Source organism: Oryctolagus cuniculus, chromosome 11 (assembly GCF_051225735.1).
Source record: "Oryctolagus cuniculus isolate XC-2025 breed Fujian yellow rabbit chromosome 11, ASM5122573v1, whole genome shotgun sequence".
Lineage (NCBI taxonomy): Eukaryota > Metazoa > Chordata > Mammalia > Lagomorpha > Leporidae > Oryctolagus > Oryctolagus cuniculus.
Genome location: NC_142877.1, coordinates 54,441,859 through 54,456,974, shown reverse-complemented (window position 1 = coordinate 54,456,974; position 15,116 = coordinate 54,441,859). Strand labels below are relative to the sequence as shown.

The following is a 15,116-nucleotide window of genomic DNA, read 5'->3' as shown; positions in this document are numbered from 1 at the left end:
AAGCCAGGAGCCAGGAGCTTCTTAGAGTCTCCCATGTGGGTACAGGGGCCCCAGGATCTGGGCCATCTTCTGCTGCCTTCCCAGGTGTATCAACTGGGAGCTGAACTGGGGCCCATATGGGATACCAGCATCTCAGGCGTCAGCCTTTTTTGCTATGCCAGAATGCAGACCCCCTCGTAATAGCACCCATCTATGTCCAGTTGTTACAGACTTCATTTTGCTTAGAAGTCTGGCCACACTTTAAAAAATATATCAAACTGTGGGTAGACTGTGTGTCTTGACCTAAACCAAGGTTTCCAAGAGAAATGCCAAACCATGGAAAAATGTATGAGAATTGTTTGTTTATAGGTCTCACTACACACTAGTGGCAAACATTGGTGATTCTTGCATGAATATAGGTGAACATCAATATGATAAATGTGGATAATCAAAAATTGATTCTGTACTCTTAGGTTGCCTCAAGGGAATTAGTGCACAGTTGGTAACCATAAGACCCATAACAACTACTTCACAAGGGGAATTTAAAAAGTTCATAGAAAATGGAATTAAAAGAGCAATTTTTTGAATGCTGAAAAATTTTGAAATCTGTACAAATGAAAGTCTTCAAAAAATTTGTAGAAAATGCATATTATGAAAAAATTGATTTCAATAATGTTTTGTATCAAAATAAACGTATTGTTTTAAAATATTTTATTTTTTACTTGAAGACAGACGGAGACAGATATACAGAGAGAGGTCTTTTCATCCACTGGGTCACTCCCCAAATGTTTGAAATAGTTGGGGCTGGGCCAGGCCAAAGCTAGGAGCTCAGAAGTCAATTCAAGTTTCCCACATGCGTGGAAGAGACCCAACGGCTTGAGCCATCACCTACTGTTTTCCAGCCAAGAACTGAAACCCAGGCACTCTGGTATGGGATGCGGGCATGCCAAATGTCATCTGAAATGTTGCACCAAATGCCCACTCCAAGTTTATCTTTTAATTCCATTTTTTGAAGTATCTGTATATTTCTTTAGGCTATTAATTATATTATGTATACATCTGTTTTGTGTATTTATAAGAAGATGTAAAATACTTGAATACTCTAGTCCTGAACTCTCTGACCCCTGGCAGTAAGCCCGTCATGTTGCTTGTTTTTTTGATGATTCTGCATTCTTCATTATCCTAGGTGTTATTGTAGGTGTTGCAGAGGAAGGAGTTGTAAGGAGTAAAGGATGTTGAGTGTTGCCTAGTACTGTGTTACTCTCCATCATGTTTCAGTAAAGGCTAATCATTGTCCTGTTGGTATGTAGTATGTTACAGTGAGACCCAGCCAGAGCCAAGTACTCAGGGGCATGTTCGTGCCATCCTGTTCAGGCTGTCGCACCCCACAGATTGAGCAGGCTGTGGGCATCGTGGGAGCTGTCATCATGCCACACAACATGTACTTGCATTCTGCATTAGTCAAGGTGAGCAAGGCCTGTATCTCAGTGGCCTCCTGGAGAGTTCACAAGAGCTTTGCCTTTTTTTTTTTTTTTTTTTTTTTTTAATTAATTCAGTTATTTGAAAGGTAGAGTTACAGAGATGCAGAGGCAGAGAGAGAGAGGTCTTTCTTCTGCTGGTTCACTCCCCAGATGGCTGCAACAGTCAGAGCTGCGCCAATCCAAAGCCAGGAGCCAGGAGCTTCTTCCGGGTCTCCCACGTGGATGTAGGGACCCAAGGACTTGGGCCATCTTCTACTGCTTTCCCAGGCCACAGCAGAGAGCTGGATGGGAAGTGGAGCAGCCGGGACTAGAACCAGCACCCATATGGATTGCTGGCACTGTAGGCAGCAGCTTTACCTGTTATGCCACAGCACTGACCCTGGGATCTTCACTTCAACTGCAGGAGACACAAGCTTAGTTTACAACCATTAGAACCCCAAGGGAGCAAGACATTTCCAAGCTGCACATTCATAAATTCTATATGCTTAGGCACTGTTTTTAGTCACCAAATTGCTGAGAGATTACTGACACCACAGAGAAGCTGGGACTAAGGTTTTTCATAAAAAGCTGAAAGTGAACCAAACCTCTTATGTTTCAATCTAAGGAGCCCAATTGGCCTTGGAGAGGTCAAGAGTGAAGGATGTTAAGCAGTCTTTTATCAATTAGTTTTCATTATTTAAAACTGTTTAACTGAGAGGCATGGAGGCTGATAGATCTTCCAATTTCTGGTTCACTCTCCAAATTCCTGAAACAGCTGGGGCTGGCTCAGGCTGAAGCCAGGAGCATGGAACTCATTCAAGATCTCCCATTTGGGTAGCAGGAACCCAAGTACTTGATCCACCATGTGCTGTCTCCCAGAATGCACATTAGCAAGAAGCTGCATCAGAAGCAGAGTTGGGGCTTGAACCTAGGGACTCCAATATGGGAATGTGTGTGTCCCAGTGGCATCTTTGCTGCCCCTACCAGTTAGCCTTACATCATATTTTCTGAGATATTTCAGAGATCCATATTGTGATTTGGGTTATGCACTGCTTAAGGTCAAGTAGTTTTTGTAGGTCAGTGGTCTTTCCAACAGTAACAACTGAGAGATCAGTAGTTATTTTGTCACTGTTGCCCCTTTGTGGAATGTCAGTGCTGTCAGAGGGGATGAAGTCCTTACTTGCTGAATGAGTGAGATATGTTGCATCTCTCACTTTTCAACTGGTCAATTATTTGCTCTCTGAATGCCTTAGGTAACTTGAAACGCCTGAAATGTAAGGAAAGTTTGTTCCAATCCAACTGGTCAAGAAATGACTGCTACTGTTGTCTCTCTAGTCTAGACAGGTGAACCGAGCCAATAAGCAGGAAGTTCGAGAAGCCAATAAGTACTTTTTCGTTGAATCCTGCATTGCTCTCTTTGTTTCCTTCATCATCAACGTTTTTGTCGTCTCGGTCTTTGCTGAAGCGTTTTTTGAGAAAACCAACCAGCAGGTGGTGAGTAAGACAGGGTCATGGTGGTGGTGAATGTGAGGGTGAAATGGTGACTGGAATGAGACAGGAAAACACAGCAGTGACTTGGAGCCCAGGGAAGATAAATCTGTAGCTTCAGTGATGCCCTGCAACATCACTGCGCAGGCAGACTCGGTGGTCTGGGGTCTGACCAAACCTAGACTTATCTTCCTCAGCTTGGGCTGATGAAGGAGCTTGCCTCACCCCAGGATTGCATCATGCTGTTGTGTTGGTGGCCACACATCTCTCTGGCGCTTTGTCATCCCTTTTTGTTGCTCGCTTGTCAACTTCTGCCTGCCTGCCTGCCTGCTTGCCAGTCCTCCCATTTGATAGCAGTTGGGAGCTGTCTACAGAAAACAGGAACTGTGACCAGCACAGACGTGTTGGGCCAGTTTCACTCCTGAGTCCTCTTGGTGCAGGTTGCCTGTGTAGGTTTGCTCACCACCTGTTGCCCATCTCCTGGCTCTGCTTTGAACCAGCTCTCTGTGGTTATTTCCTCATGCTTCTTAGAGGCTTCTGCTCCTGTCACCTTTCAAAGTGCACCCACGCATGTGCACTCTAACTCTGTAAAGAGTTTGGGTATGTGCGTTAGGAAGATTTTGGAAGCTGATCACAAGCAACATGGCTGCTAGTCTCCACCATCAGCACAACCTGCACCAGCGTTTTCCCTGCAGATGACTTGTGTGTGATCTGAAGGAGAGCTCTAGTTGCCTGTGCCTAGCTTCTCAGATAAAAGTTCTCCTAAACTGTTTTGTGTTCTAGGTTGATGTGTGTAGAAATAGCAGCAGTCCCTACACTGGCCTCTTTCCTGAAGATAATTCAACACTGGCAGTGGACATCTACAAAGGGGTGAGTGTGCTCAGATCTATGTGTTGCCTCCTGAATGTGTTCTTAGCATATCATCTGGTCTGTTTTGTGAGTTCACTTAGGTATGAGCATGTCTTCTCTGGAGTGGTCTGTATTTCAGAGGGCCTGATGCCAGTCAAGCATCTTGCATTACATGGGAAGGAACAGAGGCTTATTAAAATGTGTTCTTAGTAAAGAGTAAAAATGGGGTATGTCAGTGCTTTTATGCTGGTTACACTGTAGCCCTCAAAGAGTAGAATATATAATAGGATATTTCAAGAGTTTACCTGACCGTTCCCTGTATTTCTACCACCATTTTCTAGAAGAGTGTATTAAGAAATATAATTGTGGTACTAGACTTTTTTAAGTTTTATTTATTTATTTGAAAGAGTTACACAGAGAGAAGGAGAGGCAGAGAGAGAGGGAGAGGTCTTCCATCTGCTGGTTCACTCCCCAATTGGCCACAATGGCTGTAGCTGTGCCAATCTGAAGCCACGAGCTTCTCTTGGGTCTCCCATGCAGGTACAGGGGCCCAAAGACTTGGGCCATCTTCTAGTGCTTTCCCAGGCCATAACAGAGAGCTGGATCAGAAGTGGAGCAGCTGGGACTCGAACCTACGCCCATATGGAATGCCAGCACTGCAGGTGGCAGCTTTACCTGCTACACCACAGCGCCAGCCCCATTAAACTCTTCCATTTTAAAATTATTTCAGATAGAAGTTGCAGGTGAAGACTTTAGTACCTTGGAGAAGAGAAAGGACAAGGCTGAAGGATAAGGGAGCGTCCAGGGGAGTTGAGATTGAAAGCCTCTAGAATGAAATCAGGATCTGAGCCTGGCGTGGGCCCATGCCCAGCACCTACTTGTTGTAGGTGGTGCTTAGTGGAAGAGTGGAAGGATTGCCACAGAGAAAGGCTGTCTGGGTGTTGTCTGAGCAGATCATTGACACGAGCCTGTCATTCTCCCTTGCCTCTCCCAGGGCGTTGTGCTGGGCTGTTACTTCGGGCCTGCCACACTGTACATCTGGGCCGTGGGGATCCTGGCTGCAGGACAGAGCTCCACCATGACTGGAACCTATTCTGGCCAGTTTGTCATGGAGGTACGTGGAGGATATGATCCTTCTTCATTTTTGGAAATTGTTATTTATTTAATTTATTTGACGAGCAGAGCAGGAAAGAGAGACTGATACAGAGATTTCTCATCTGTTGGTTGACTCACCAGTGTCCATAGCAGGTGGGACTGTGCCAGACTGAAGCCAAGATCCAGGCACTTAATCCAGGTCTCCTACCTGGGTGGCAGGGATCGAACTACTTGAGCCATCACAGTGCCTCCCATGATGTTTGTTAGCAGGAAGCTGAAATTGGTGGTAGAGCCATGACTTGCACCAAGATACTGATACGGGATGCAGGTGTCCCAAGCCGTGTCTTACTCACTGTGTTACATACCTGCCCCAGATGAGACTTTCTACTCCCATGCTTCCAAGAGTCTCTCCTGAGCCTCCCCAGACCTTTTTCTTTCTCCTGTTCCAGATTTCATCCTGCTCCTGTGCTTTCTTGCAGGGATTCCTGAATCTCAAATGGTCACGCTTTGCCCGAGTGATTCTGACACGCTCAATTGCTATCATCCCCACTCTGCTTGTATCTGTCTTCCAAGATGTAGAACATTTAACAGGGATGAATGACTTCCTGAATGTTCTGCAGAGCCTACAGGTAACAAGGGAGCTGGAGCATTATGTACTGCCCTTGGGTACCAGACCTGCTGCTGGGTGCTTAGGGGGAAGTTGAGAGGAAGAAGGGAGCACAGCCTTGGTGTGTGGTGAATGTGCACGGAGTCCCCAGGATCCAGAGGCCTTTTAGAAATGCTATGGTTTTTTAAGTTTGTATAGGGAATATGAGCTATACTTACATGTTGTACAAAATGTGGTTCATTAATCCAGCAAGCAGTATGTGAATATATAGGACACTGTGGTAGGTCCTGTGAAGGTTAGTAAGACAAGTCAGATATAAGTATTTGTAGACACAGACACTTAGATCATGAATATTAGGGAGTTAACAACAGCTCTACCTGCTTCAACTTAATGCTTGAAAATGTGGGGATGAGAAGAGGAGTAGATAAGACAAGGTTTAGTTTCCAGTTTGTTAACTGCGCTGGTCTCTGGGGTCAATACACAGCCCCCTAGAAGCCCCATATGACCTTACTCTTTTTTTCCAGCTCCCCTTTGCTCTCATACCTATCCTCACGTTCACAAGTTTGCGACCCGTGATGAATGATTTTGCCAATGGAATGTGAGTACACTTTTCTTAGTTCCCCAAAGGGGTGCTGCTGTGTGTGGGAAGGGTATTTTCATCCCAAGGTCCAGTTTGAAATGAATCATGTGGGGAACTGTATGTGATGGGAGAGGATTGCCAGCTGCTTCCTCTTTGTGCTGCAGACTGGAGATGGAATGCAGCTGAGGAGGACAAAGCACATTTTGTATGTCTGGGGAAAATGTTCAGAGTGTAGACTCCAGTGCATCAACCTCAGCTGTCTAAGTTTGAAGCATTTTAAATTCTGTGTTAAGTGATCTTAATCAGAAAGTTATAAGCTAATAATTTTCATGTATACTTTTCAAGGGTGTGGTATTTGAAATGATTTACTACATTTTCAAGGACACTAGTGAAATGGCTTGTTTATACAGCTTGCTGTATTTCAAGGACTTAAATATTAAATATCTGATGGTATTTCTTCCCCCTCTCCTCATGGTTGCCCAAGTTTGACTCCTTAAATCCAATCATGAACAAATTTAGGGCCATTTTACAGTTCATTTTGAAATGCCTGTTAAACTTGTCCTGTTTCCTGTTCTGTCTGTGGCAGGCTGGGCTGTTCACCAGTGATTGTGCTGATTCTTTTACAGAGGCTGGAGGATTGCAGGAGGAATCTTGGTCCTCATCGTTTGTTCCATCAACATGTACTTTGTAGTGGTTTATGTCCGGGAACTAGGGCATGTGGCGTTGTATGTGGTGGCTGCCGTGGTCAGTGTGGCATATCTGGGCTTTGTGTTCTACTTGGTAAGTCCTTTGTGGAGGGGGCAGGGACAGAGGTATCTGAGATGGTGGAGGTGGGGCTGACTGACATTCAGAAATGAGTATATCAGAGTACATAACAGTATCTCTTAGTTATTGAGCTAGTTTGTCCAGAATTGACAAATCAGCTCTTTATATTCATAACCCTAAAACTTCCTTTGGTTTGTATAATTTGTTTTTTCTAAATTTGTCACTTCTATATGGTTTCCATTCTTAATAATTGCCAACAAGAGAATATAGTATGTTGGAGTAACTAAAATAAGGGAAGCAGTATTGTCAGTGGATGGTGGTGGTACAAGATAGAGCTGGAGAAGGGGATTGTTATTAGGGTGGTACACGTGTTGGTTCACAGCCCCCCTCAGCTGTACCACTTACCAGCTCTCTACGTAAATGGTGATAATCTCTTATTGGCTCATTCAAGAGTCATTTAAAACAGCCATCGTTATGAAATAATGATACAAAGTTATTTACACTCAGATTATCTGACTTCTTTTTTAAAGGGTGGGTGTTTGCCCTAGCAGTTAAAATGCTCTTGCCCCTTATCAGAGTACTTGAGTTCCAGTCCTTGTTCCAACTATTTATTCTAGCTCCCTGATAATTACATATCTTGGGAGGCAGCAATGATGGCTTGAGCAGTTGGATGCTTGCCATCCAGGTGAGAGACCTGAATTGTATTTCTGGCTCTTGGTTTTGGCCTTGGCCTAGCCTCGGCTGCTACTGTCATTTGAGGAGGGACACAGCTGATGAGAGCTTTTTCTCTATCTCTCTCTCTTCTTAAATAAAAATAGTACTTAAATTTGCTTTAAATGTAGAGAAAATTACATAGAAATGATAATGGTTGTCTTCAGAAGATGAGATTATGGATGTCTTCTCTTCTCTACATCTTTTTTTTTTTTCCAGGCAGAGTTAGAGAGAGACAGAGAGAAAGAAAGGTCTTCCTTTTTCCATTGGTTCACCCCCCAAGTGGCCACTGCAGCCGGCGCGCTGCACTGATCCGAAGCCAGGAGCCAGGTGCTTCCTCCTGGTCTCCCATGCAGGTGTAGGGCCCAAGCACTTGGGCCATCCTCCACTGCACTCTCTGGCCACAGCAGAGAGCTGGCCTGGAAGAGGAGCAACCGGGACAGAATCGGGCACCCCAACCGGGACTAGAACCCCGGATGCCGGCGCTGCAGGTGGAGAATTAGCCTAGTGAGCCTCGGTGCCGGCCTCTTCTCTACATCTTTAATGGTGCTTGTATCAATGAGAAACAGGTTACACCAACAGTAACAGTAAGTGCTGCTGTTGATCTCCAGGCAACTTACTAGTCCCCATGCCAGGGTTTGCCACAGGTTAGCTAATGCAACTGGTACAGCCTGCTGAGCTGCTCTGTCAATACCTGCTAAGAAACTAAATAGCAGTAACCACTCTACAATCAGCCCTCATCTCTACAAATGTCTTCAGCAGTTTCACTAGTATCAGGTGACTAGACATATTGGCACTTTCATGTGGCCGGCGCCGTGGCTCACTTGGTTAATCCTCTGCCTACTGCGCTGGCATCCCATATGGGCGGGCACCAGTTTCTAGTCCCGGTTGCTCCTCTTCCAGTCCAGTTCTCTGCTGTGGCCCGGGAGGGCAGTGGAGGATGGCCCAGCTGCTTGGGCCCTGCACCCACATGGGAGACCAGGAAGAAGCATCTGGCTCCTGGCTTTGGATTGGTGCAGCGCTGGCTGTACTGGCCATTTGGGGAGTGAACCAATGGAAGGAAGACCTTTCTCTCTATCTCTCTCTCTCTCACTGTCTAACAACTCTACCTGTCAAAAAAAAAAAAAAAAAAAAGACATATTGGCACTTTCATAACCAACTTGCATAAAGGAAAGATTCTCCTAGCTTTTACAGTCAATTTTCAAACAATTCTTTTCAGGAAGGGAGCAGGTTCACACTGGAGTGTGTGTATGAGCAGTCGTGGTGGGGAGAAGGCTCTCTGAAGAGCTGGGTGAGTGATGACCACATTTGTCTTTCAGGGTTGGCAGTGTTTGATTGCACTGGGCATGTCCTTCCTGGACTGTGGGCACACGGTAAGCATCTCTAAAACCTTGCTGACCGAAGACGCCAACAGTGGCTACACTAAGTAAACACTGGATCAGTCTGTCTTCTGCAGGTAGCCATCAGAGCCAGTGTGTTTCTATGGTTTACTGTGTGAACATAGACAAAAGTATGTGCTATTGCACAGGCTGCATTTAGGACCCAAAGTTGGTTGGAAATGACTCTGTTCCATATATGTGTGATGGCATTCTTTTTTATCTTCATGACCTCCTAACCTAGAAAGTGCATCAGGTAGGATCTTTGAGAAGTTGACTTTTGCTGCTGTCTTCCCAACACTAAACTCTGAAGTGTCTGCCCAAGGACTAGCCTGTGTTATCCTATTGATAGAAAATTCTCTGTGCATGATTTTTAACCAGGGTAAATGTTTAAAAAGAATTGGGAGATGCAATACATTTTTATAATGCAAACTACAGATGGATATGCAAATTTTGCTTATCTTGACAATGATTTTAAATGGCTATATACTTTTTTATACATACTCTTTAAATTATTTTAATTATTAAAAGCTTCAACTGGACTTGTTTGAAAAGAGATACCTCTGTCAGGCTCAGCATGGTATTTCTTGGTTAAGCTGAGAGACGTTGAGAAAGTATGATGAAGATGCAAAATGGAAAAACGGTCACACTCGTCTGAGGGGGTGGGTACTGTCACCTCCTGGAGATCCTCCTTAGAGAGGGGAAGATGATCAGGGTTTCCTTGGGAGTCCTGGTTCTGAAAACCTTCATGTCAGTACAGAGCTTCCGCCATGATACCACTCGAGCTCATCAAGTTGTAAAACTTTCTTCCTCCTCCAAGGAGGTGGAGGGGTGATAGAAAAAGATGGTAGCATTAATGATCTGAGAGTGCTGTGAGATTGAGGATAGGCTGAAAGACTCAAGGGGGAGAAGAGCCAGCTGTTGTGTCCCTAAAAGCCACCTCTTACAGAATCGCGTTGCTCTGATGCGTCACTGTGCTTCGTGCCAGGAGGACTCGGAGGCAGTCTCAGGAGCAAAGAAATTTAGCTGTTCCAAAGTTCTTGCTCTCGCAGCTCTCCCTCTGAGAGTCCGTGGGTGTCACTGTGGTTGCGTAGTTGAACTGGGCTGTCTCTAGAGCTGTTCCCTCAGAGGGAAACACTTTGACACCAGATGGTGGAGCTGTGGAGTCAGAGGAAAAGGGTGTCTTCAGCTTGAAGCTGCTGTTCTTACTTCAGCCACTTCAAACATATTTACACGTGGAGCCTGAAACGGTGTGATCACCCCAAAGCAAATCACTTCTGTCTCGTGGAGTTAAGTAATCAAGTCTTTCATATCCAGTGACGTGGCGATGACGCTAGTGGAAATGATGTTGAAGGACTTCCCATTTTTGGAGCTTTCCTTCTGGATATGGCTGATTAGTGTTCTCTGTTCATCTCAATTCTCAAAGGCATTATTCCTGATGTTTTGCACACAAAGCATAGACTGGATGGATAGTCTTTTTATAAAGCATTAAGAGTAAACTGTTCCCCAGCTCATTCATTTTTCTTAGCCCTTCAAGCAATATAGCACAGAATCACCAGTGACCATTCCCCTAACTCTTCTCATAGCTGCTCCTCTTCCCCTATTACCATCATTCCTCTAACCTGGTCCTAAAGGAGCTCTGAAGATACTAGATACTGACATCTTGAACTCTAATTTGGCTGCAGTAGGGGAGACCAAACTGACGAAAACAATTCTTTTTAAAGATGGTACCCTAATGTGTATCAGTCTCAAATTCATAAATGTTTAGGATCCCAGGTAAAAGCCGATAGTATTCTTTTAAAAGTTATATAATATATATATAAATCCAAGTTATATGTGTGTATATATATATATATATATGACTTGGAATGATGAAATATTTCTTCCCAGTTAAATGACATTTTATAATACCACATGTTTAGTATTTTAGTGTTGAAAACACTCCCAAAGGGTATTCTATTGGATCCTCACAGAGGAATAGTGTACTTGAACACTCTGGCTGCAAGAAACAATGTGTAGAAACTTAAGTCATCCAATGCCAGCAGGTGCAGAGTGTTTATGTTGAATGTTTAAGGATGTGCAGTTGTACTTTATGTAAATTGGTTCTTGTACTCTTTAACTGTGATATGAAAAACTCATGCTGTATACTCAAAATCGAAGGGTGATGTAGAGCCTCAGTTTGGCTGCTGTGAGGTCCTGTTTATGGTATTAATAGTGGTTACCTTAGTAACCCCATTTAACAGTGTAAAAACATGATTTGTAATTAAAAATCTTTTTACAATCTTGTTTCCTGATTATTTATTTAACCTTGAAAATACTTTGATACACAAATATTGAGACAGAAATGACCACTTAGAATGGTACTAGACCCCACTGCCAGTGATTTTCTCCTAAAAGAGATAAAGAAGTGAGTTTAGTCATCAGAAGGCTTGGATTAATTACAAAGACTGAAACACTGATTTCCGTTTGCTCACTTAGCCAGAGAGTTTTGCTGTAGCCACAGGTCACTTCATTACCATGTTTAAGTGGCAGAGATTGAATCTGCCACTGTTACATAAGCTGAGTGCTTTTCTGTTTCTGAGTCTTGCTTCACCTGTGAAGTAGGCTTTTACATTTTATGCCAGATGCCAAAACACGAGAATTTAAAAAAAGAAACCACATTATTAAGCTTAAAATGAATGAGCATGTTGGCATCTAGATAATAAGTAGAAATACTGGCATTGCTTGTTAAGGAGAGAGGCAAAGCTCAGGCAGGGTAGACTGCCAGCCCTGTCGCAGTGTGTGACGGGCCAATCTAAGTCACCAGCTAATGCGTCCCAAGGGTCCGAAGCTCATTTCCCCTTTGTCTGCTGCAAGCTTTCCCTGCCTGTCCTACAGGAGCTAAATACTGTAAGTAACTCCCTAGAAGTGATTTGTAAGAATGTTCTGCATATTTTCGCTCATTAGGTAGCTCTCTGAAAGTCTAGAAGCAAGTTAGAATGCTTAGCAATTTGAACGGGGTTGGGCATTTGGCTCAGCGGTCAAGATGTCACTTGGGATGCCCACGTCCAGTATTGCAGTTCCCGGGTTCAGGTCCAGGCTCCAGTCTGCATTCTGGCTTCCTGCTAATGCTCAACCTGGGAGGCAACAGTTGATGGCTCAAGTGGCTGGGTCTCTGCCACCCACGTGGGAAACCTGGGTTGAGTTTCAGGCTCCTGGCTTCAGTGGACCTTTGAGGAATGAACCAGCATAAAGAAAACTCTCTTTGTCTCTCTGTCTTTTAAATAATAAACAAGAAAAAAGTTAATTAAAAAATATTATTTGAAGATCCTGATTTGAGACTTTTTGACTTTTTTTTAGCTCTGTCCTCTGAAATGCCTTCTGCTCCTTCATTGGTAGAAACAGTGAGTCTACATCTGTCAGCTTCTTAGGGCACCTTAACTCATGAATGTAAAAATGCCGACTACTACCATGCCCTAGTCCTGGTCTGAGCACTTGCATTATGTTATTTAGTCCTTATAAGAACAAGATGATCAGCCTCCATATAGATGAGCAACCGGAAGGCCTGCATCACATTGCTAATCAATGAGCATTTGAGCTTAAGCAGCTCAGTTCCTGATTCCAGATTTTCATTCCCAACCCGTCCTTTATTTGATTCCCAAACCACCCTTGCTAGAGTGACACACCAAGCTTTGTTAGTTAGCAGCACCAGGACCATCAACATGTGGAAGCATTGGCTTGATACTCTTAAGTTAGTACTATTAGCTAAGACGTTGCCAACTGGTAGGAATTTGACCTGTGCTGAATTGACAAAAGTAAATTTGACACCTTTTGGTAGGTGCAAAGAGAATGGGCAAGGTCCTTTAGGGTCCTACCCCAGCAACAGTTAAGAACTCAAGCAGTTTCCTCATTGACATTACCCATCTGTCCCTGCGTTTCAGACTATTTCTGCACCACTTAGCACCATTTCTCAAAGTGTCAGAACAGCAAGACAAACTGCTCTAATGAAGGGACTGTCTCAACTGAGTCATCTAAATGAAACATTGTGAGGGGATCATGTGACTCATAATGCAACCCTTGCTTCCTATTTAATGAGGATGCCCACCAACTTTGCTTACTTGGCAAAGGGCTTTAACAAATTGTCAGTGTGTCTGGCAAGTGTTCTTATTCATGAGAGCCTGGGATGTAAGACCCTAAAGTGAATAAGCAAGCAGCAGTCTGAAGAACTGTCTTTCTGTCTTAGAGGCAGTGTGAATCAGTATTTTCCCAGTCCATTAGTTGGGCACTGATTGGTCCCTGTTATTTTGACAGTCATCCCAACAAGCCCGTGGGGTCCAGTTTGTGATGTGTTAAAAAATATGCATTGAAGATTGGCATGAGATTGTGCTTGGGGTTTTCAAATGTAGCAATTATTCTAATTTTGCAGATAAGTAGAATAAGGCTACAAAGGGATCCAGGACATGCTGAAGACTGTAGGAAGTAGTAGAGACGAGACCTGAACCCAGCCTTGTGCCTTTTCCACTACACTATGGGGTAGTTCCTTTTTGTGGATTTATTATCTGCATTCTACACTAACTTGGAGGTTTTTGTGGTCAAGGGGCAATGACATCCCTAAAGTCCTAGGTAATAACAGTAGGGCTAAAATGATAACTCAGTGATTGTCCCCAGGGAGGGCATTTGGTGAAGTGATTAAGACCCCACTGGGGGAGCAAACATTCAGCGCAGAGATTAAGATGTCTACATCCCGGTGCAGCAGGTTAAGTCACCACTTGCAGTGCTGTCGTGTAATACCAAAGTTTCAGATCAAATCCCAGCTGTTCTGCTTCTGATCCAGCTCCCTGCTAATGTCCCTGGGAAAGCAGCAGAGGATGGCCCAAGTACTTGGGCCTTGCCACCCATGTGGGAGACCAGGATGGGGCTGCTGGCTCCTGGCTCCAGCCTGACCCAGACCTAGCTCTTGTGTCCACTTGAAGAGTGAACCAGCAGATGGAAGATAGATATTTCTCTCCCCCTCGTTCTCTCTTTCTCCCTCTTTCCCTCCTTCTCTCTTGCTTTTTCAAATACATAAATCATTTTTTTTTTTTTAAAAAAAGAAGCCTCCATCCCATATCAGAGGATCTTGAGTTAAGTCCTGGCTCTGCTTCCAATTCCAGTTTACTGCTGATGCACTGGGAGGCAGCAGGTGATGGCTCAAGTAATTGGAAGCCATGGAAGACCTGGATTGAGTTCACGGCTCTTGACTTCAGCCTGGCTCTGCCTCAGCTGTTCTGGGCATTTGAGTAATGAACCAGCAAAGATTTCTGTCTCTTCGTTTCAAAAAAATTGTTTTTCAAAAAGAACTTTTTGGGATACCTGCATCCCAAATCAGAGTACCTGGGTTTGAGTCCCTACTGCACTTCCAATTCAGCTTCTTGCAGTACACACCCAGAAGACAGCAGTTCATGGTGCAAGGGTTCCTCCTAGACATGTGGGAGACCCAGGCTGAGTTCTAGCCCCCCACCCCAGACATGTGGGAGACTGAGTTCTAGGCCTCTGGCTCCAGTTGGGCCGGTCCTTGCCGTTCCAGGAGATTGGGTGGTGAACCAGCCAGTGCAAGATTTCTTTCTGTCACTCTATCTTTGCCTTCAAGATTTAAAAAAATTTTTTTTTAAAATTAGACATCAGTTTTTTAAAATTTTTCCTGGTCATTGTCAGGGGAAAGAAAAAAATATAAAAAGAAATACAGTGTTTAAGATCCCAACACAAACCATCTGGATTCACTTATCCAGGAATAGGGTCTGGAAAAGTGTTTTAAAAAGCAAGTGAGATATGATACTGATTCAGCTTGGCAAATATTTGAGACCCACAGGTCGTCCTCTCAGTCAGCACATGCTATTTTATGTTTTTGTGTTTTCACAAAAAGCCCTTTGCTTAGGTGCCAAAGGATCATGGGGTCAGGTTTATAGGGCTCAGGACTTAGGCCATTTGAAATTTGATTCCTGCTATACACAGAGGTAAAACACAAGAGCACTCATGGCAAGTTTCTTCCTGTTACCCTGATCTGAATACCCATCACAAGGCGGGGCTTGTCCCAAGAATTGTCAGAGTGCTAATTGGGGGAGGGCAGTCCTAGACTGCTCACAGGTATTATTTGAAGTATCAGGAACCACTCATGTATCTATCTAAGTCAGTTCTTTTTTGAAATAGAAATCCGAAAAGGCCTAAAATGATATTCTAATTTTAATTAC

The 15,116-nt window shown here is 44.0% G+C and overlaps 1 protein-coding gene across 18 annotated transcripts in view; it reads left to right on the top strand.

The window, feature by feature from the left end:
- Positions 1 to 15,116, top strand: part of SLC11A2 (solute carrier family 11 member 2) — an 81,213-nt gene that overhangs the window by 48,512 nt on the left and 17,585 nt on the right. For 13 of the 18 annotated variants that reach the window (XR_016216733.1, XR_016216726.1, XR_016216730.1 and 10 more), the window contains 8 exons: positions 1,290 to 1,445; positions 2,775 to 2,933; positions 3,711 to 3,797; positions 4,771 to 4,890; positions 5,351 to 5,500; positions 6,003 to 6,076; positions 6,685 to 6,838; positions 8,854 to 8,907. Coding sequence is in view for 9 of the 18 variants with exons in the window: in XM_051846286.3 (XP_051702246.3) it covers positions 1,290 to 1,445; positions 2,775 to 2,933; positions 3,711 to 3,797; positions 4,771 to 4,890; positions 5,351 to 5,500; positions 6,003 to 6,076; positions 6,685 to 6,838; positions 8,854 to 8,907 (954 nt within the window). In the remaining 9 variants the exon portion in view is untranslated. Of the gene's footprint in view, positions 1 to 1,289; positions 1,446 to 2,774; positions 2,934 to 3,710; positions 3,798 to 4,770; positions 4,891 to 5,350; positions 5,501 to 6,002; positions 6,077 to 6,684; positions 6,839 to 8,853; positions 8,991 to 15,116 lie in introns of all 18 variants that reach the window. The other 5 variants (XR_016216729.1, XR_016216734.1, XM_089308351.1 and 2 more) reach the window with 1 other exon arrangement.